Genomic DNA, 23,364 nt, shown 5'->3' with positions numbered 1-23,364 from the left:
AGAATGTATTGAGCGGCAATTGCCGCAGCTAGCTGCAGGTGCACCCAGTGTGCATGTATTGCCGCAGTGAAGCCACGATGAGCGTGGCTACATCTGTACTTGCACACACACATAAACACACACACACAGATATATTAATGTACATAGAAATATGCGCATACAAACTCTCTTCTTACCTTGAGGTCCATCAAATTTAGCCTTTTTCACTGTAAAAAGAGAAAAGAGATATAAAAAAGTGTAATCAGAGGATGACCCCAATAATTTTATGATCGTGACACTGTATTTACGTAACTTAGGATCTAGCATGTCTGTTATTGTTTCTCTTTTATTTCTATACTAATAATGCTTAATAATCTTATACTTTTATTGGTAAATTGCTAATGGAGATAACAAAAGTCCAAAATATATCTGGAATTATTGTTTAACACGTTAAAAGATCCAAACAAGCCTAAAGAATATTGTAATTATTTTTTTTTTAAACGAAAAACCTTCAGTAGTCTTCTCCCCCTGCTAAAGTGTCCTGTGCGACCTTTTCTATTTGCAGGTCCAGCTGGAACTCTACATTGTAGAAAGTGCACCACTAGAAAGTGCCATTTAATACTACTTAAGGAGTACCTTTTCATTTATTCCAACTTTCCATTTTTCTTTTAGAATACTGCTTATATTACGTTTGTCTTATATTAATAACTTTCCTGTGTTGTATTACTTTTGGCTGAAATGCGGTTTGCAATATTACATGGCCTTGGACACTGCAAAATGTGTCTGATTAAAAGAACAGGCCATGATCTGGTTTCCATCACCTCTGAGGATGAGTAATTACTCCAAATAAGCATGTACCTCTTCCACCTCTTGTATCACATTTAAATCATTTTGACCCACAAAAAGAAATCTCTTTGTTATCTGTGTATAATAACTAAGGGTGCTCATGCTCAGAAAGAAGCCCCCAGAGGGGGAATACCTTATTGCATTGGTAATTGCTCCTACCATCCACATTTGCTAAAATACAGTGTTACAAAACATGTTTTTTTAAGCATTTTTGATGTACTAAAGGCAAAACCGCACATTAGACTGCATTATTTCAGAGTGACAGTTCCCAGGGTGCAGGTAGAACTTTGTGGGCCCCATAGCAACATTTTGAAGCCCCCCCCCCCGTCCCAATGCTTCTAGAGAGACAATTTCCCACAGCAGTAGTTAATTTTCTGAACCATAGTAGAGCCTTATTTAATGTTATACCACATAGTAGTGCCCTAGTTTCTTATATAAAACGCAGTAGTGCTTAAGTTCACCCTATGTCACATTTCAGAGCTGCCAGTACACATTATGCCGTACAATACCCCCAATTCACATTATGATATATAGTGCTCCCCATTCATATTGTGCTTCATTACAGTGCCCCGGTTTATATTATATAACACTAAAATGCCCTACAGTTAATTTTATACCACACTACAATGAGCAGGCCCAGGGCAGTAGCGGATCTTGCCACGGGCAAGCAGGACTTTTGCCCGGGGCGCCGCCTTCCGGAGGGCGCCGGCGCCGCACCATGGCAAGATCCGCTACTGTGCCCCCCGCTGCGTGGAGAGGACCTTTGCTGTGCGGTGCGCGATGACATCATCGCGCACCGCACAACTTTGTGGGACTGGCACAGACGCTAGGGGTCATAATTGACCTCTAGTGTCCATGTTGTGCTATGGGAGAGACGTCATGACGTCTCTCCCATAGATCCGAGGAGAGGAGAGGCGCCGGCGGAGGTCTGCAGTGGTCGGGAATCAGGAGCGGGGAAAGTAAGTATTAATTAATTTATTTATTTTTTCTTTCAGCGGCGCTACTCTACAGGGGGCACAAATGGGGGCGTAACTGACCACGCCCCCGTAGGAAGCCATGCCCCTATTTTTTGCCCGTGGCGCCACAAGGGCTGGAACCGGCCCTGGCCCAGGGGCATACCTAGATATATTGCAGGCCCCAAGGAAAAAGTTTGAAAGGCCCCCTACGTACTACCCAATGGTGAAAAATGTATATAACACATGTAACTTTGACAGGGAAGGTGAGCCCCTCTCAGCTCTGGGCCCCACAGCAGCTACACTCCCTGCACCTATGGTAGCTATGCCCTTGACAGTTCCCGATATTTACACATGGAAAGGAACTACAGTATACAATGTATCAAGCTCTGGTTTGCAAAACTGCAGGTCAAATCACTAGAAAAAAATGTGGTTTGCGTTATCTGGGCTATCAGAGCACAAAAAGGTACACTTGCATTCTGATAAGCCAATTATTTATTTCATAATGGGGTAGAATTTATGGTGAACACTTGTAGCACTACAGGTGTCAGCATGCACTTGTGTACTTTTGCAGATTATGCACTGGTGTGACATCCAAGCGTTCACAGTGAATGTATCTTGAATTAGGTGGTTAACAGAGTACTTCTAAAATAATCTGTTATAGGATGGCTGCTGTCATAATCTGCATATATGTACCTGAGTTAAGCACAATGATGAATGTTGAATACATTTTGGCTGCGGCACAGGAGGTCTTCCCCCACAAAAAAAGATCAATGAACATATGGAAAAAAAAGGATTCTCATAGGTGGTATTTAGAGATGTGCGGCGGGCACTTTTCGTGTTTTGTGTTTTGGTTCTAATTCCACTTTCGTATTTTGGTTTTGGCTAGGTTTTGCCAAAACCACCCTTTTCATGTTTTGGTTTTGGTTTTGGATCTGGATGATTTTTTGGGGGGGAAACATAAAAACAGCTAAAATCACAGAATTTGGGGACAATTTTGCTCCTACGGTATTAGTAACCTCAATAACAATCATTTCCACTCATTTCCAGTCTATTCTGAACACCTCACACCTCACAATATTGTTTTTAGGCCAAAATATTGCACCGGGGTTGCTGGATGACTAAGCTAAGCGCCACAAGTGGACAACACAAACACCTGGCCCATCTAGGAGTGGCTATGTTTTTATTAGAAAAAATTGCAACAACAAAACAAAGCAATCAACAAACACGAGAAAAAAAAAATAACTTACATAAACAAAGGTGATACCAGCCAAAAGCCATACTTAAATAATATTGTCCAAAGTCTTTAGTCCGACTACGATGGCATAATATATCAGATTAGTGTATGAAGAGGCAATTCCAAATAAACTCAAAAGTCCATAGCACTGGCAAGATTAATAATAGTTTGTCAAATAGACAATCAATAGCAATATACAGACCAATATGTACAAAATCAAGCCATAACACACAACAAAATCCAAACATAGAGAAAGTGAGGTGAGCTTTTAGTCGTATGTTAAAACCATAACATAAAAAAACTATAACACAAAATCTACAGGGGGTGAAAGAAAAGAAAGCCAGAAGGATGAAAGGAAGGAAAGACTTCAGCCACCCACTCAACGGGGTCTCAGATGGCGCCAAAGCCTGGACCAACTGACGGCATCCATCCTCCCTCGATCCATATCCATCATCCTCTTTACCTCGTGAAGAATGGTACCAACCACCTCAGTACAGGGAAGGACTAACCTTCTAAGGGAAACTAGACACCGTGCACTCCAAGTGTGGTACCTGACCGCTAAACTAACTAAGTAAATGGTGACTAAATCAAACCTCCCAAACCTCTTTTTGAACGCCCCATACGCCCACTCAGGGTAACTAAGCCCCGAAAGGCACAGAAGGCGTAAAGCGGCTGAAACGGCTTTGTAAATTTTTACATTAAAGGGACACTCGAGCAAGAAGTGGTCCACAGTCTCCACCACCCAAGGACACTGCTCACGTGGGCAAACCCGATCACTGGCACCTCGAAACCCGATCTTCCCCCTAACATAAAGCTTCCCTTGAAAAAGAAGCCAGGCAATGTCCCTGAACTTCAGTGGGATCCTCCGAGAATTAATCAGATTCAACCCAGCTGAGTACACATTGCCCGGGCAGTCCCTTAGCGATGGCTGGGCATAAAAATGAGATCGCAAAATGCTCCTCTCCAACTCCCTTCTAGAGAAGCCTTTGACTTCACTCATCAAAATTCCCCATAGCCTTGTCACCTTCAAGCACAAGATGACGTAGATCGGGAGGTATCCGCATTTATCAACTCGGAGGTTTCTCACCTGACCGCCATCTATCCATGACCTGAGGAAGGGGTGCACCCAAACCCTAAAGCCTTCTACCCACCGAGGGGGGGCCTCCAAAAACAGACTCCCAAGATGTAACTTTACAAAAGTGGATGTGAAAAACACCACAGGGCTGACCATACCAAGTCCACCCTCTGCCCTCGGTCTGTAGGTGATGCCTCTCTTAACGAGATTCATCCTGTTCCCCCACAACAACAGGAAGAACAAAGAATAAATCCTGGACCACAAAGATTGAGGCAAACAGCACACATAACTGACATAAAGAAACACCGGGATCAGGTGAGTCTTACACAGGTCAACCCTTTCCCTGAGAGAAAATTTCCATCTTCTCCAGCTCTCTACTCTACGGGCAGCTTCCAGCCTACTCACCCAATTTAGAGTGGTATAATCACCACGACTAAACCAAATCCCTAAGATTTTGATTGACGAATTGGCCCGGGGAAGGCTGTCTGGAAGGCTGAACTCCTCACCTTCCTCCCCCATCCAGAAAGCTTCACATTTGTCTTGGTTTATCATGGAGCACGAGGCCCCAGAGTACTCGCAGATAAGGTGTTCCACATCACGTGCCTCAGTCGTAAACGACACGACAATCGTGACGTCATCTGCATAGGCCACCACCTTCAGCAGACACTCCGGCCCCAATTGCACCCCTTCGAGTGCACCACTTTCAACCCTCCTGACGAAAGGGTCGATTACGAACACATACAGAAGGGAGCTCAAGGGACAACCCTGACGGACACCGGAGTTAACCGCGAAGGCAGGACCTAACCAACCATTGACAAGCGGGAAACTCTCGGCCTGATTATAAATAACGCGAAGCCAATCCACCACCCTCACTGGAAGTCCATACCTTTCAAGCAAGGCCCACAGGTACTCATGATTGACTCTATCGAAAGCCTTAGACTGATCTAATGCCAGCAAGTACTTTCCCCACTTCTCAGCACGACATCGCTCCACAGCCTCCCGGACGCCAAGGACAGCACTAAAGGTGCTACGGCCTTTCACGGTACCATGCTGAGAAGAAGAAAGCAACAGCCCGGAAAATTCCATCAGCCTATTGAAGAGCACCTTTGCCAAAATCTTCCTGTCTGTATTGAGAAGAGCGATGGGGCGCCAGTTCTCAACACGAGATGGATCCTTACCTTTGGACAATAATATGAGGGCGGACAACCTCATGGAGGGAGGGAGCAAACCCTCAGCCAGGCTCTCATTAAAAACCTCCACAAGATGAGGAACCAAGAGGTCCGAAAATGCCTTAAAAAATTCAGATGTTAAGCCATCCGGGCCCGGAGATTTCTTCATAGACAAACCGTCTATGGCCTTCCTGATCTCCTCCGCCGTCACATCATTTCCCAAAGAGTCAAAAGAGGCATCAAGGCCCCCGAGCCCAGGTGTCTCCCTAAGAAACCTTTCCATCCTTTCTCTGATGAGTGGCTGCTCGGACAAAAGATCGGAGTAGTAGGATCTGATGACCCCCAGAATGCCCTCCCTATCCTCACGAAGGACACCCCGAGAATCAACCAAACCCCGCACCTCCTTCAGATCAACCGATTTTCTACAATTCTGACAGGGATCAGGTGAGTGGTAAGCTTCATAATCCTTCTCCAAAATCAAGGAAGCCATGCGACTGTATTGATATTCCCTCAACCGAGCCTTCACCCGAGAGATCTCCCCACTATCTCCACGCTCAGAGATCAAGAAATCAAGTTTCCTTCGCAAGTCATAGTAGGCATTTTGTTTTCTCAAGTTTTTCCGGGCTACCAGCCTACGTAAAAAACCCCGAGTACGCTTTTTACACTCCTCCCACCACTCGGATCTACTCCAATCTGCCTCCAAAAGAGTCTCTTGTAGTTGAAAGAAATCTCTAAAGGACTGTCTCACCATCTCCTCCTTCAGGAGCCCCGAATTCAGCCGCCATAGACCCCGCCCTTTCTGAGGGGTTTCCGAAGCATTCAAAGCAAAACTCAGAATACAGTGATCGGAGAACTCTACTAGCTTCACCTCAGGAGGCAAAGTTTTCGCGGACTCCTTAACAAAAAACCTATCTATCCTAGACCTACGACTACCACAATAGAAGGTGTAACCCGTGAGGTCTGGAAAATGGCGAACGTGCACATCCACCAGACCAGCCTCCCTAGTCATGCTAGCTAAAAAATTGGAATCATGACCCAGGGTTGTCTTTGTGCCCCCCCTGTCTTTTGGCCTAGTGATAGCGTTAAAATCGCCACCAAAGACAATCTGCCGGGCTGAAAAAAGAAACGGTTTTATCTCCGTGAAGAGACATCTCCTGTCCCTTGGGGACTGGGGCCCATAGATGTTAATTAGCCGTAGGTTCTGTCCCTTCAAGTTGATATCCAAAACCATACACCTACCTACCTGTAACTCTACAATCCTGTGCACGGTTACCATACCGGTAAAAAGCACCGCCACCCCACCGTACGGCTTGGCCGCAAGAGACCAGAAAGACGGTCCACGCCTCCATTCACGCTTTGCTCTATGAAGAACCGCCAGATCACCAATCCTGGTCTCCTGCAAAAATAAAAAATCAGCCTCAATTGTGCTGAAAAAATCAAAGGCCATAAAACGAGCACGTTCGGACAAAACGGAAGCCACATTAATTGTGGCACATCGTATAGGCTGGGGATCCATGTTTCATTGGATTGTAAGGTAGGACCCAATCACTTTCTCTTTGCTTGCCTACTTGACTCCTCATTGGAGCCATACCTTTTAAAACTTGTCCCCAAGGGAAGAGGATCATCCTTCCCAACAAACACCTCCTCAGTATCACTCTCACCTGCAGTGGGAGAGACAGAGAGGTCCATGCCCCGAGCCTCCCCCAAAACAGCAGAAATATCTCGGCCCAAATCATCATGAGGAGGACCCGGATCAGGAGGCTCCGCTCCTGGAGAAGCGGGAAAGGACCTAGGGTCCACAGGGACAGGGGGAGGATCCACGAGATCATGGGGCAATGATGAAAGGATTTGAGGGGTACAGGAAGGCATGGAGGAAAAATCCCCCACAACTTCCCCGACTGAACTCTGAGGTTTCCCATCAGTGTCTGATGTTACCACCGATCTAACTTTTGAAGACACATGACCAGAACTATCAACCTCATTACTTCTTCTCCTCCTTTTACTCCTCCTACACCCCTTCCCCTCCACCACGGACGCTACTTCCCCAAAGGAACTCTTAGCAGAGGACCTCCTTCTTTGTTTCTTGGGTTTATCCTTTGGGACCTGGACAAGCTGCCCTTCAGATAAGACGATATCACTGTCCTCCACCTCAGACTCTTCCTCAGAGTTAAACTGAAATCTATTAACACAAAAAATACCAGGGTCTGAATCCCTTCTTTTGGCCAACCTTTTCCTTGACTTAGATTCAACCACCTGAAAGCCATCTTTATCCACCTCAGCAGACACCTTCCTCACCACACTGTTCTTCTCTACCACCGCCCTCACCACTTGCTTTTCTACAACCTCCCGTCGCTCCTCCTCAAAAAGACGACCCATTTCCCTCTCTAGCTCTTCCCCCATAACCTCAAGGTTATGGGAGGCCTTGGGGCACCTACTATAAGGATGGCCTTTGCACCCACAAAGGTTGCAGGTTACGTTGCCACAATCCCTCGCCACGTGCCCAGTTTTACCACAGAGGGCACATTTCAGGACAGTACAGTCACTGCTTAGGTGACGAAAGTCTCCGCAGCGGTGACACTGTCTAGGTTGACCAGGATAAAAACATTGGATTTTGTCTCTCCCAATGAAAGCAGCAGAGGGAACATGGCAAGGCACCTGACCATTATGCCTAAGCCTGATCACAGCCGACCAGGCTCCACCCCACACACCTTTCGTGAAATCAATCTTCACCAGAGGAGACAAGATGTCGCAATATCGACTTAACCAATAGCCAATATCTGCAGCAGGGAGGGATTCATTCCTGACCAATACAGTTGCACGGACTCTATCCTGGCGAGTAACAGCCGCCGCTTTATAGCGACAATACGGCTCACACCCCTTCTTTAGCTCCCACTGTTCCCAGAACACCCGCAGCCCTTGGTAAGATATGAAACTAAGGTCGTAGTCAGGGGTCTTTACAGGGTGGATGCAAGCAAAAAGATCAGGGGCATGGAAACCCAATGAGAACACCATTTCCAGGAAATCCCCTTTAGAAGGGGGTTCCTCAACCCCTATCCACTTAAGTGAAACCACGTTGCGACGCTTACCAGCCTGATCAGAAGCCGAAAACACCTTTGGAGCAACAATCCTATTGCCACTTGAGACAGCACCCGCATAAGAGGACAAGCCCGGCTTAGGAACTACCTGAGGCGAGGCCTGCCCAACAGAGCCTACAACATTACCCCGCCCCGCACCCTGCCCAACAGATACAGAACTAGCATTTTTATTGGCCAAAGAGGTTCTAATGACGGATATAGCTGGCAAGGATCTCACAGGTACGCCCAAGCTACCATATAGACCATCAACAATAGCCCGCTCCTCTGCAGATAAATCTTCTTTCCTTAATGCCGGAAGACCTTGGGCAAGTCCACACGATGACACTGGACCCACCGACACACTCTTAACACCAGTCTCGGCAACATGTTTTGTTTTAGCCCTAGCCTTAGAGCAAGTGACACCATCAACATTAGTGCCAGTGGCATCTTTGGCACCACTCACCCCTGCCACCATGCTTGGCTTGCTAACGCCACCACCCGTAGGCAGATTGGGGAGACTCGCCTCAGCCATCCCACCGGCACGCGCCGGACCCACCATGGAAGCAACCTGCTTCCCAGCGGAGGAGGCCAGATCTTGGGAGGTCGACCCCGAGCAAGCAACACCAGCCTGAACAGCGACACCTCCCAGACCACCATCCAACCGCTGTTCCACAATCAAAAGAGGAGACGCCTCCTCCACCATAGCAACATTACACTCCAGGCCCTGATCCATCGCAGAATCCACAGCATCTTCACCAGCAGAAGCACCACCATCACACCTTGGATCCTCTTCCTGAGGCACGGTCGATCCACTTGGCTCACACTCAATTTTCTCCTCTTCCTCCAGCTCTTTCTGAAGTGCTAGCATCCTGGCCTCCAAACATATACATTCAAGCTCCAACCTGCGTATGTCCCCCTCCATCCTCTCCCTTTCCCATTTTGCACAAGTGTTCCTCCTCCTCTTCTTCTCCGCAATCAAAATCCCCTTCTTAACAACTAACATTTTCAACTCAGCAATGTCAATACTCGATTCACCAGTGCTAGCAAAGTCCTGCATCTCCATCTCCTTACTACCCTCATCGATAATTGCCATGCTAGTCCCACAAGAAGATTGAGAGTCGCCAGACGACAAACCCGTCTCACAGACAGACTGCTCTGTCACTTTGTCCTGGACCTCCACAGGCAGGTCAGAGGATACACTCCGGGCACCAGCCGCCCTACACTCCAACTTAATTGTCGCAGGGAGATTACCCCCAATTGCAGCGGATGAGAGTTGTGCTTGCGTTTGTTCGGTGTCAGAGGATACCACATCGAGCAACGAACCTGACTCCACCAAGGCATCACACTTCAGCCCCGGCTTCTTTGTTTTTGACACAGAGGCCACAGTGGCTGGTTTTTTGACATCACCGATCCCTGAGCTACCCACAATAAACTTTGCAGGGGCTACCACAGGTTTAACAGCTCTGGACCTGGTCACCGGTCCCACGGTAGCAGCCACAGACTTTCCCTCACACACCAACAAAGCAGATCCAGATGGCACGGAAACGGGGGGACTTAAATTCACTGTACAGGGGGTCATCTTCACTAGACACCCCTCAATTTTCACAGCAACCGAGCCCCCAGTCACTTTTTCCTTAATCATAGATGTCTCATCACCAGTTGGGCACACAGGATTTTTTTTAAGCACAGCAGATGTAGAAATAGGCGCCACTTGAACGTCACCTTCCTTAATCATTGTCACTGATTTATTGGCAGCCGAACTTAACATGGGGGGAACCACTTTAGTAACACCTGTTGGCATGGATGGAACATTACTAGCAGGGGGCTTTATTCCCTGATTGTCCTTATCACCATCCAAAACCTCCTCCACCTCCTTTTGATTTTTTACATTAAGGCTGGCAGCAGTGCACACTGGTGCCGCAGCGCAGACCCAGGGGCCACTATACCAGCCCCTGCATCTACAGAGCGACGATCACACGCAGGGAACCCGCCGACGGCCGGACTTACTAACCTCTTCACCGTCGCGTCAGCAGGGGCTCCAGCGGCAGAACACTCTCCTTCCAGCGGCTTCACTTCCAGACGCCGGATCCCGACGCCATTCACAGCGCTTGCAGGGGGGAGCTCAGGGCTACCTATTAAGGTCTTCACCGGCTCTCCTGACCACCGGACTCCGCCGCTAGCACCCGCTGAAAAGGGAGCACAGCCCCCGGTACTCTGCAGCGGCTCCACATAAGATTCCATGCTCCGGCCATTAACAGATGCAGCAGGGGATCCACTAGTAGGCAAACTAGGAGCAGTCTTTGCAGGATCAGGGAACACTGGTGTAGATAAACCAGCTGTTGTAGATAGGTCAGTAATTGTAGTTAAACCACAGGCTTTAGACACACTGCTGGGGCTTTCCACAGTGACCTCCATAGCAGACTGCATGCAGGATGATTTTACAGCAGACTGGGACACTGGACTTGAATCCCCAGCACCAGAGCCTTTGCACAGTATAGGTTCCCCTGGGTCAGGCTCCATAACCGGGGGAAACTGCTTCTCCTTACCCCTGGGAGGCTCCATCCCAGCTGGGAAGGGCTCCAGGGATCTTGGGTGTAATCCGACACTCGAGTGGAACTCAGGAGCTCACAACACACACGTCTGACCAGGCCCATCTAGGAGTGGCACTGCAGTGTCAGACAGGAGGGCAGATATAAAAAAAAGGCCCCAAACAGCACATCATGCAAAGAAGAAAAAGAATTGCAATGAGGTAGTTGTATGACTAAGCCAAGCGACACAAACAATTGGCCCTTCTAGGCGTGGCACTGCAGTGGCAGACAGGAGGGCAGATATTTTTTTAAAAAAAGGCCCCAAACAGCACATCATGCAAAGAAGAAAAAGAATTGCAATGAGGTAGCTGTATGACTAAGCCAAGTGACACAAACAAATAGCCCATCTAGGCGTAGCACTGCAGTGGCAGACAGGAGGGCAGATATCAAAAATAGGCCCCTAACATCACATGATGCAAAGAAGAAAAAACAGGTACACCGAGGTTGCTGTATGACTAAGCTAAGCGACACAACCACCTGGCCCATCTAGTAGTGTCACGCAGTGGCTGAATGTCGAGAGTGGACCGCAATTGTTCGGTCCACTGACAGCATCTACAGCACGCTCCAGTCACTTTTAAAAAAATCTGCAATTGGTGGACTTAAACAGCAGTACCCCACGACTAATACAGCAGTACCCCTGGACTCATACGGCAGTGTCACACAGGATGGCACTTTTCAAAAACTAGGCCTCAAACAGCACCTCATGCAAAGATGTCGAAGAGGTGCAATGAGGTAGCTGTATGACTAAGCCAAGCGACACAAACAATTCCAACTGGAATTATACGTCCACATCACTGGAATTATACGTCCAAATCACTGGAATTAATTGGCAAAATCACTGTAATTATACGTCCAAATCACTGGAATTAATTGGCAAGATCACTGGAATTATACGTCCAAATCACTGGAATTAATTGGCAAAATCACTGTAATTATACGTCCAAATCACTGGAATTAATTGTCAAGATCACTGTAATTAATAATTATACGTCCAAATCACTGGAATTAAATGGCCACGTATAGGAGCCACCGCTGCCTCTATTGATGCCGCCAGGGAGACCCGCAGCCACCACCTCTGAAGTGGAGAGAGAGAGCGCTCCTTCAGCCGCCTGGTCCTGTATAGGAGCCGCCGCTGCCTCTACTGTGACACCCGCCGCAGCATGAGCACTGGAGAGGGGACTGTGAGCGCCAGTAAATGAGTGTCTGCGCCTGGTAGTCCTGGATGCCGCATCGCCCTAACAGGTAACTTGAGACACACACACACACACACACACACACACACACACACTCTCTCACTCTCTGTTTCTGTAATATGTAACAAAGGGTGACTCTGCTGCTGTAATGTGTAAAACGGGACTCTGCTGCTGTAATGTGTAAAATGGTACTCTACGTGCCGTACTGTGTAAAATACCTGCCTAATGTGTAAAAGGGGACTCTACCTGCCGTACTGTGTAAAAGGGAGCTCTGCCTGCCTTATTGTGTAAAGGGGAGCTATGTGGACACGCCCCTTCCCCATAAAGCCACGCTCCTATATTTTGGCGCGCGCCTAAGGCGCGCATTGACCCAGTTTTATATTTGGGGAGAGGGGGACGCCGATGCTGTTTTTTTGCACACAGCGCTAAAATGTCTAGTTACGGCACTGACTGGAATGACTGATGGCCAGGACACTACCACTGGTCTGATGCAGCACAACACAACAACACTGTAAGAGACTTGTGGGTTGTTATAATTATTGTAATACTGTAGCAGTGGACATATAGCAGCAGCGTATACCACTGTGACTGCCTCGTCACTGGAATGACTGATGGACAGGACACTACCACTGGTCTAATGCAGCACAACACAACAACACTGAAAGGGACTTGTTGTTATTATTATACGGCAGCAGTGGACATATAGCAGCAGCGTATACCACTGTGACTGCCTCATCACTGAAATGACTGATGGACAGGACACTACCACTGGTCTAATGCAGCACAACACAACAACACTGAAAGGGACTTGTTGTTATTATTATACGGCAGCAGTGGACATATAGCAGCAGCAGTGTATACCACTGTGACTGCCTCGTCACTGGAATGACTGATGGACAGGACACTACCACTATTCTGATGCAACACAACACAGCACCACTGTAAGGGACTTATACAACTACACTGGATATATGGCAGCAGAGGACACCACCACTGTCCAATGGGGTTTTTTTTACTCGAGATGTAAAAAAAGGAAAGAAGACTAAATGTTTTTCTGGGGCACACTTTATGAATATTATAGTTGAATAATTATAAGTTTAAAACAAATTTTATTGATGAAAACTTTATTAAAATACTAGGCTTGGTGCGACATATCTTGATAAGCCCGGCTAAACAGCCAATATTTGTGCGAAAATATAACCCAATATTAGTATCCGGTTACCCCTTGCATTTAATCTGCATACACCCCTAAATCTATTGGGAGGTCTGGTCGCTCAATTCACCTCCACACAAAAGAGCAATATACACAAATTAATGTTGGAGTTTGCATGTACTCCCTTTTGTTGCTCTGTTCATCAAGCACAATGAAACAGATTGTGTGCGTACCCCCTCACAATTGTATGTGTGAGTGACACCGCTACCCCTTCAGAGATATTCTCAACCTTCACCACCAATACTGTCAAAAAAAGTACAGTATTGAGCCACTGAGTGTGCTTCTTGATTTTTGATCACAATACAATCCACAATGGGGAAAAAAAGGCATTAGTCATACAAAGTGTTCATACTGCCATGCAGATCCTCAAATACTGCCATTTGTCACTTAGCATTGAAACAGGCATCCCCTAACCCCATACAGGTGGCACTTTGCTAACACGTGACCAGGCATCCCCTCCCTCTTCCTCTCCCTGTACAGGCAGCACTTTGCACCTTCGATAGATAGCAGTGGGTCCCCATCGTTGGCGGCAGCAGGTCCCCATCAGTGGCGCTGGCAGCAGCGGCTCCCCGTCATTTGCACAGGCAGCAGCGGGTCCCGGTCATTTGCGCCAGCGGCAGCGGCTCCCCATATTTGCGCAGGCAGCAGCGGGTCCCGGTCATATGCGCCGGCAGCAGCGGCTCCCAGTCATTCGGATCTCGCAGCTTTGAGCCGTGGCAACAGCACATGGCAGCGTCCAAGAGGAAAGGAAGAAACATAAGTGGAGGAGAGAGGCCGGACCGCCTCAGCCCGCGGCCAGCCTCTTAGCACTTCAGTGCATCCGCGCAGATAGGCCATTCAACTGTGCCGCACTACTGAAGATGTGCATGTGGAGTCGGACAGCAGGTGGGGTGGAGGGGTGAGGGACATAGTGGGCGGGGCTTCGGACGGCCACTGACGGTGATGACAGTAAGAAAATTATTATTTTTTGCTTGTCACCTATGTCTACCATCACCATCTGGGCCTATTTTCATGGGGGGGCCTGGAGCTGCAGCTCTACCTGCCCCATTGTTAACCCGGCCCTGACTAAAGCACAGATAGTGGAAAAAGAAAATGACAGATAAATATTGAATAATAAAAACAATAGCAAGATCGCTATGATAAAATAAAGCACATGACATGAAGTGATGAAAATGATAGGTAGCTGACTCGTTGCTATGGGTAACTCCTCCACTTGTCCACGTCTCCTATCTTCAAACTGCTTGATACATCTCCCCCAAAATACCAGTCAATAAACTCCTGACATTTATTTTAAATATAGCCTGTAATATCACAGAAACTGATTGGTTAGTACTTTGGCCCTCATTCCGAGTTGTTCGCTCGCTAGCTGCTTTTAGCAGCATTGCACACGCTAGGCCGCCGCCCTCTGGGAGTGTATCTTATCTTAGCAGAATAGCAAACGAAAGATTAGCAGAATTGCGAATAGAAAATTCTTAGCAGTTTCTGAGTAGCTCGAGACTTACTCCTACACTGCGATCAGCTCAGCCCGTTTCGTTCCTGGTTTGACGTCACAAACACGCCCTGCGTTCGGCCAGCCACTCCCCCGTTTCTCCAGACACTCCCGCGTTTTATCCTGGCACGCCTGCGTTTTTCCGCACACTCCCAGAAAACGGTCAGTTTCCGCCCAGAAACACCCACTTCCTGTCAATCACACTCCGATCACTTCAACGATGAAAATTCTTCGTTCGGACATGAGTAAATCTACTAAGTTTTGTGCTAAAATACTTAGCGCATGCGCAAGCGTACCATGCACATGCGCATTTTTGCCTTAATCACTCAGTTGCGAAAATCGTCAACGAGCGAACAACTCGGAATGACCCCCTTTAGCTCTTTCCAAGCTTTGATGAATCTCCTCCTTATTGTGTAAGGAATTCAGCCATCTTCATAATTGTAACTGATACTCAACTTCATTACTGTACATTTGAATCTTTTAGTAAGGTTTTCTTTAATACCTAAGAAATGAATCTTTGTACTGTTGTTATAGTTATACATTTACATTGACCTGTGTTTCTCTTTCTGGTATGTAGGCATGTTTGCTATAGAATACTTTTCAGAGATGGTCAGTGGAGACCACAAGCTCAGTGAATGATATTGGGCCAAGTAACCCTTTCCTTTGACAACTAATAACAACTAATAACAGTAATATATTAATAAGTGAACAAGTTTAGTTTGTAGCCAAGTTATGAGAAGTAATTAGAGATTAGGGGAAACCCAAGGATCTCTGGTGCATTGAGAGATGACACAATATAATTGCTCCAGTTAGGGTACTGGAGTACTGCTCCATAATCAGTATAGAGTTAGACTACAATAAACTAAGGGGTCTATATATTAATCATTGCCTATGGGTTCCACAAGGCCTACGACAGGGGGTTCAAAGGGGACACGTGTACTGGGCCCCAAGGATCAGAGAGACCCCAAGAATATGCCACTTAGTGCCATGCAGGTATGTGAGCCATCTTGTCCAAATAGGGCAACAAGCTGTAGGTGGTGTGTGCGCAGCTTCAGAGTGACAAGAGCCTCTCACACACAGTGACTGTGCGGTGCGAGTGGGCACCCACTCTTCCGGGTCCAGCTGTGTTGCAGGCAGTTATGGGACATGGCAGCAGCTCTGCTGGCCAGGATTCCCATGCCCTGCGCTGGCCTCGTCTGGTGGGGTGTGAGGGCTGCATTGTACCTGCTGTGCACTGTTCCGGTCTGGATACTGGGGAGTGCAGCACAGGAGAGTCTCTCCCCAGGGTAAGAGTGGATTAGTGAGGGGATACAGGGCTTTTGGATAGGTTGGGGAGCTGGGAATGCAGCATAAAGTCATAGGGGAGAGACAGACCGTGCGTGGGGTGTGTGGGAGGAAGGAGAGAGGGAGACACAGACTGTGGTGTGTGTGTGTGTGTGTGTGTGTGTGTGTGTGTGTGTGTGTGTGGGGGGGGGGGGATGGGGGGGAGGAAGGAGAGATATACTTAGTTGTATATGTGTATAAGTAAAATAAAATATATATATTTATTTATTTATTTAGTAACCGTTTCTTATATAGTACAACAAATTCCATTGTGCTTTAATATATACGATCTGATGGGGCCCCAGAGATATCACTGTACCAGGCCCCAAGATTTCTGTTGTTGGCCCTGGGATTCCAAAATGTATGTCATGTCTTAAGGAATGAACTGTCAATAAATGTTATAATAGTTTTGAGACACCATTTTAATCAATAAATGAATGTAAAAAATAAGAATTTACTCACCGGTAATTCTATTTCTCGTAGTCCGTAGTGGATGCTGGGAACTCCGAAAGGACCATGGGGAATAGCGGGCTCCGAAGGAGGCTGGGCACTCTAGAAAGATTTAGGACTACCTGGTGTGCACTGGCTCCTCCCACTATGACCCTCCTCCAAGCCTCAGTTAGGACACTGTGCCCGGACGAGCGTACACAATAAGGAAGGATTTTGAATCCCGGGTAAGACTCATACCAGCCACACCAATCACACCGTACAACTCGTGATATGAATCCCAGTTAACAGTATGAAACAACTGAGCCTCTCAACAGATGGCTCAACAATAACCCGATTTAGTTAACAATAACTATGTACAAGTATTGCAGATAAACCGCACTTGGGATGGGCGCCCAGCATCCACTACGGACTACGAGAAATAGAATTACCGGTGAGTAAATTCTTATTTTCTCTAACGTCCTAGTGGATGCTGGGAACTCCGAAAGGACCATGGGGATTATACCAAAGCTCCCAAACGGGCGGGAGAGTGCGGATGACTCTGCAGCACCGAATGAGAGAACTCCAGGTCCTCCTCAGCCAGGGTATCAAATTTGTAGAATTTTGCAAACGTGTTTGCCCCTGACCAAGTAGCTGCTCGGCAAAGTTGTAAAGCCGAGACCCCTCGGGCAGCCGCCCAAGATGAGCCCACCTTCCTAGTGGAATGGGCATTTACAGATTTTGGCTGTGGCAGGCCTGCCACAGAATGAGCAAGCTGAATTGTACTACAAATCCAGCGAGCAATAGTCTGCTTAGAAGCAGGAGCACCCAGCTTGTTGGGTGCATACAGGATAAACAGCGAGTCAGATTTTCTGACTCCAGCCGTCCTGGAAACATATATTTTCAGGGCCCTGACAACGTCTAGCAACTTGGAGTCCTCCAAGTCCCTAGTAGCCGCAGGCACCACAATAGGCTGGTTCAGGTGAAACGCTGACACCACCTTTGGGAGAAATTGGGGACGAGTCCTCAATTCTGCCCTATCCATATGGAAAATCAGATAAGGGCTTTTACATGATAAAGCCGCCAATTCTGACACACGCCTGGCTTAAGCCAAAGCCAATAACATGACCACTTTCCACGTGAGATATTTCAGATCCACGGTTTTTAGTGGCTCAAACCAATGTGATTTTAAGAAACTCAACATCACGTTGAGATCCCAAGGTGCCACAGGAGGCACAAATGGGGGCTTAATATGCAGCACTCCTTTCACAAATGTCTGAACTTCAGGTACTGAAGCTAGTTCTTTTTGAAAGAAAATCGATAGAGCCGAGATCTGTACTTTAATGGAGCCTAGTTTTAGGCCCATATTAACTCCTGCTTGCAGGAAATGCAGAAATCGACCTAGTTGAAATTCCTCTGTTGGGGCCTTTTCGGCCTCACACCATGCAACATACTTCTGCCATATGCGGTGATAATGATTTGCTGTAACCTCTTTTCTAGCTTTAATAAGCGTAGGAATGACTTCCTCCGGAATGCCCTTTTCCTTCAGGATCCGGCGTTCAACCGCCATGCCGTCAAACGCAGCCGTGGTAAGTCTTGGAACAGACAGGGCCCCTGCGGTAGCAGGTCTTGTCTGAGCGGCAGAGACCAAGGGTCCTCTGAGATCATCTCTTGAAGTTCCGGGTACCACGTTCTTCTTGGCCAATCCGGAACCACGAGAATTGTGTTTACACCTCGCTTTCTTATTATTCTCAATACCTTTGGTATGAGAGGTAGAGGAGGGAACACATAAACTGACTGGTACACCCACGGTGTCACTAGAGCGTCCACAGCTATCGCCTGAGGGTCTCTTGACCTGGCGCAATACCTCTCTAGTTTTTTGTTTAGGCGGGATGCCATCATGTCCACCTGTGGACGACCCCACTGATTTACAATCATTTGGAAGACTTCTGGATGAAGTCCCCACTCTCCCGGGTGGAGGTCGTGCCTGCTGAGAAAGTCTGCTTCCCAGTTGTCCACTCCCGGGATGAACACTGCTGACAGTGCTAGTACATGATTTTCCGCCCATCGGAGAATCCTTGTGGCTTCTGCCATTGCCATCCTGCTTCTTGTGCCGCCCTGTCGATTCACATGGGCGACTGCCGTGATGTTGTCTGACTGGATCAGCACCGGCTGGTGTAGGAGCAGGGATTTTGCTTGACTTAGGGCATTGTAAATGGCCCTTAGTTCCAGAATATTTATGTGAAGGGAAGTCTCCTGACTTGACCATAGTCCTTGGAAGTTTCTTCCCTTTGTGACTGCCCCCCAGCCTCGTAGGCTGGCATCCGTGGTCACCAGGACCCAGTCCTGTATGCCGAATCTGCGGCCCTCCAAAAGATGAGCACTCTGCAGCCACCACAGAAGAGACACCCTGGTTCTTGGGGACAGGGTTATCAGGCGATGCATCTGAAGATGCGATCCGGACCACTTGTCCAACAGGTCCCACTGAAAAATCCTGGCATGGAACCTGCCGAATGGAATTGCTTCGTAAGAAGCTACCATCTTTTCCAGGACCCGCGTGCAGTGATGCACCGATACCTGTTTTGGTTTTAGGAGGTCTCTGACTAGAGAAGACAACTCCCTGGCTTTCTCCTCCGGGAGAAACACTTTTTTCTGGACTGTGTCCAGAATCATTCCCAGGAACATTAGACGTGTCGTCGGGACCAGCTGTGACTTTGGGATATTCAGAATCCAGCCGTGCTGGCGCAGCACTTCCTGAGATAGTGCTACTCCCACTAACAACTGTTCCTTGGATCGTGCCTTTATTAGGAGATCGTCCAAGTATGGGATAATTAAAACTCCCTTTTTTCGAAGGAGTATCATCATTTCCGCCATAACCTTGGTAAATACCCTCGGTGCCGTGGAGAGTCCAAACGGCAGCGTCTGGAATTGGTAATGGCAATCCTGTACCACAAATCTGAGGTACTCCTGGTGAGGATGGTAAATGGGGACATGCAGGTAAGCATCCTTGATGTCCAGGGATACCATGTAATCCCCCTCCTCCAGGCTTGCAATAACCGCCCTGAGCGATTCCATCTTGAACTTGAATTTTTTTATGTATATGTTCAAGGATTTCAAATTTAAAATGGGTCTCACCGAACCGTCCGGTTTCGCCACCACAAATAGTGTGGAATAGTAACCCCGGCCTTGTTGAAGTAGGGGTACCTTGATTATCACCTGCTGGGAATACAGCTTGTGAATCGCTGCTAGCACCGCCTCCCTGTCTGAGGGAGCAATCGGCAAGGCAGATTTTAGGAACCGGTGGGGTGGAGCCGCCTCGAATTCTAGCTTGTACCCCTGAGATACTATTTGAAGGATCCAGGGATCCACCTGTGAGCGAGCCCACTGATCGCTGAAATTCATGAGGCGGGCACCCACCGTACCTGGCTCCGCCTGTGGAGCCCCACCGTCATGCGGCGGACTTGGAAGAGGAAGCGGGGGAGGACTTTTGCTCCTGGGAACCTGCTGTTTGTTGCAGCCTTTTTCCCCTACCTCTGCTTCTTCCCCCTTATAAGGCAAAACTTCCATGTGCCTTTTGGAATCTGCATCTCCAGTCCACTGGCGAGTCCATAAGCATCTCCTAGCAGAGATGGACAATGCACTTATTTTAGATGCCAGCCGGCAGACTTCCCTCTGTGCATCTCTCATATATAAGACTGAGTCTTTGATATGGTCAATTGTTAGCAGAATCGTGTCTCTGTCTAGTGTGTCAATATTTTCTGACAGTTTATCCGACCACGCAGCGGCAGCACTGCACATCCATGCTGACGCAATAGCTGGTCTAAGTATAATGCCTGAGTGTGTATATACAGACTTCAGGATCGCCTCCTGCTTTCTATCAGCAGGTTCCTTAAGGGCGGCCGTATCCTGAGACGGTAGTGCCACCTTTTTAGACAAACGTGTGAGCGCTTTATCCACTCTAGGAGGTGTTTCCCAACGTAACCTATCCTCTGGCGGGAAAGGGAACGCCATTAGTACCTTCTTAGGAATTACCAATTTCTTATCAGGGGAAGCCCACGCTTCTTCACACACTTCATTTAATTCATCTGACGGGGGAAAAACTACAGGTAGTTTTTTCTCCCCAAACATAATACCCTTTTTTGTGGTACCTGGATGTAAATCAGAGATATTTGACACCTCTTTCATTGCCTCAATCATGCAGTGAATGGCCTTAATGGGCATTAAATTTGACTCCTCGTCGTCGACACTGGTGTCAGTATCCGTGTCGACATCTACTTGTGCCATCTGAGATAGCGGGCGTTTCAGAGCCCCTGAAGACTTTTGAGACACCTGGACAGGCACGAGCTGAGAACTCGGCTGTCCCGCAGTCGGCATGTCATCAAATTTCTTATGTAATGAGTCTATACGTGCACTCATTTCCTTCCATAAGCACATCCACTCAGGTGTCTGCCCCCCAGGGGGTGACATCCCTTCTAAAGGCATCTGCTCCGCCTCCACCTCATTATCTTCATCAAACATGTCGACACAGCCGTACCGACACACTCCACACACACAGGGAATGCTCAATATAGAGGACAGGACCCACAAAAGCCCTTTGGGGGGACAGAGTGAGAGTATGCCAGCACACACCAGAGCGCTATATAAGGCAGGGACTAACTGAGTTATGTCCCTTATAGCTGCTTTTTAATATAAACTATATACTGCGCCAAATTAAATGCCCCCCCTCTCTCTTTTTTACCCTTTTCTGTAGAGTAGTCTGCAGGGGAGAGCCAGGGAGCTTCCTTCCAGCGGAACTGTGAGGGAAAAATGGCGCCCAGTGTGCTGAGGGAGATAGCTCCGCCCCTTTTCCGCGGCCTATTCTCCCGCTTTTTTAAGGAATCTGGCAGGGGTATTTACCTCATATATAGCCCCTGGGGCTATATATTGAGGTATTTTTGCCAGCCAAGGTGTTTTTATTGCTGCCTCAGGGCGCCCCCCCCCCAGCGCCCTGCACCCTCAGTGACCGGAGTGTGAAGTGTGAGAGGAGCAATGGCGCACAGCTGCAGTGCTGTGCGCTACCTTGGTGAAGACTGATGTCTTCATGCCGCCGATTTTCCGGACCATCTTCTTGCTTCTGGCTCTGTAAGGGGGACGGCGGCGCGGCTCCGGGACCGAACATCAAGGCTGGGCCTGCGGTCGATCCCTCTGGAGCTAATGGTGTCCAGTAGCCTAAGAAGCCCAATCCGGCTGCAAGCAGGCGAGTTCGCTTCTTCTCCCCTTAGTCCCTCGCTGCAGTGAGCCTGTTGCCAGCAGGTCTCACTGAAAATAATAAACCTAAGACTATCTTTCTTCTAAGAGCTCAGGAGAGCCCCTAGTGTGCATCCAACCTCGGCCGGGCACAAAATCTAACTGAGGCTTGGAGGAGGGTCATAGTGGGAGGAGCCAGTGCACACCAGGTAGTCCTAAATCTTTCTAGAGTGCCCAGCCTCCTTCAGAGCCCGCTATTCCCCATGGTCCTTTCGGAGTTCCCAGCATCCACTAGGACGTTAGAGAAATAGAAATACTATATACCCTAATATATGCAGTGACAATCCCAGTAAGCAGGTTCCGCATGATTATCACTAAATTAATTACTAAAGCTCTTTATTAAACCTCTAGTGCAGGAGTTACTGCATTCCTGTAACTAATTTGAATAATGCATTCACTATGGGGTATATTCAATACAAGTCAGATCCTTTCCGACAAGCATTTTCGGAAAGGATCCGACAAATCACTATTTAATGCTGCCAAATCCGACTGTTGGATTTGAGCCGCGTCGGATCACCAGCCGCCGTACAGAGGGATACAGGAGTCTGGAGAAGGTGCTGCCGCTGAGCCACCCCGGACCGTCAGCCGCTGTACAGGGGGAAACAGGAGTCCAGAGGAGGTGCTGCCACCTAGCCGAGCCGCGCCGGACCGCCAGCCGCCGTACAGGGGAAAATGGGAGTCCGTAGGAGGTGCTGCATAGCCCACCGTCTCTACCTCCTAATCCTCCCCCATCCCCATCAAAACATGTCCCCGCTCCCCCGTCTCATCTCCTCAATCCGACTTTTTTTAAAGTTGGATTGAGATTGTCGGAAACGTGGCAAAAACCTGTCGGATTTGTCTGGGTTTCCGACAAAAGCACGTGGATCCGTGGCTATTCCGCCGATCCACGTGTTTTCCGACAAGTCGGGAATTCCTAATACCTAAATCTGTCAGAAGCTGCCATCTTACCGACAAGATGGCAGCTTCCGACACTTATTGAACATACCCCTATAAAATGTATTGTGCTATTTACCCAGCTCGGAAATGTAACATTTTCAGAGCTTGACTGCAGAAAGTAACGACATCTTCGGATGGCAATAGCACTCTCCTAAAAGAGGGTCCGGAGTGTGAACAGAGATACTCCAGTATCTCTCTGGACCTTACAGTGCACATGTGCAACCTACGATATGGAGAACCTCTGTGCATGCCCAAACTGAAGTTGGTGCATGCGGACTCTGCATAGGAGATGTACAGTCTTTCAGAAAGAGGATTTTTCTTCAAGACACAGCAGGTTCTCTCAAGTGCTGTCCCTGCTATAGGTACATTAGAAATATCAAAAAAGGGTAATCAATTTGCGGAACTAAACGAGGCAATATTAATACATAATTAACTGCATTTAATATACCTCTTAGACAAGAAAATAATATTATGCAGACTACTGTCAGAGGTACATTCATTAATTGCAGGTTTCAACTAATCACAGTATCTGAAATGCACAATGAGTTATCTTTATGGTAGCTAGGTAGTTGTTCGC

At 47.9% G+C, this 23,364-nt stretch overlaps 1 protein-coding gene across 17 annotated transcripts in view; it reads right to left on the bottom strand.

Annotated features, from left to right (window-relative positions):
* UNC13A (unc-13 homolog A) overlaps positions 1-23,364 on the bottom strand; it is a 425,576-nt gene that overhangs the window by 326,904 nt on the left and 75,308 nt on the right. For 16 of the 17 annotated variants that reach the window (XM_063915548.1, XM_063915566.1, XM_063915593.1 and 13 more), the window contains exon 2: positions 177-206. In XM_063915548.1, the coding sequence (XP_063771618.1) occupies positions 177-206 (30 nt within the window). Of the gene's footprint in view, positions 1-176; positions 207-13,821; positions 14,032-23,364 lie in introns of all 17 variants that reach the window. The other variant, XM_063915631.1, reaches the window with a different exon arrangement.

Source organism: Pseudophryne corroboree, chromosome 1 (assembly GCF_028390025.1).
Source record: "Pseudophryne corroboree isolate aPseCor3 chromosome 1, aPseCor3.hap2, whole genome shotgun sequence".
NCBI lineage: Eukaryota > Metazoa > Chordata > Amphibia > Anura > Myobatrachidae > Pseudophryne > Pseudophryne corroboree.
Note: the sequence above shows the minus strand (reverse complement) of the source record. Positions and strands in the feature narration are given on the sequence as shown.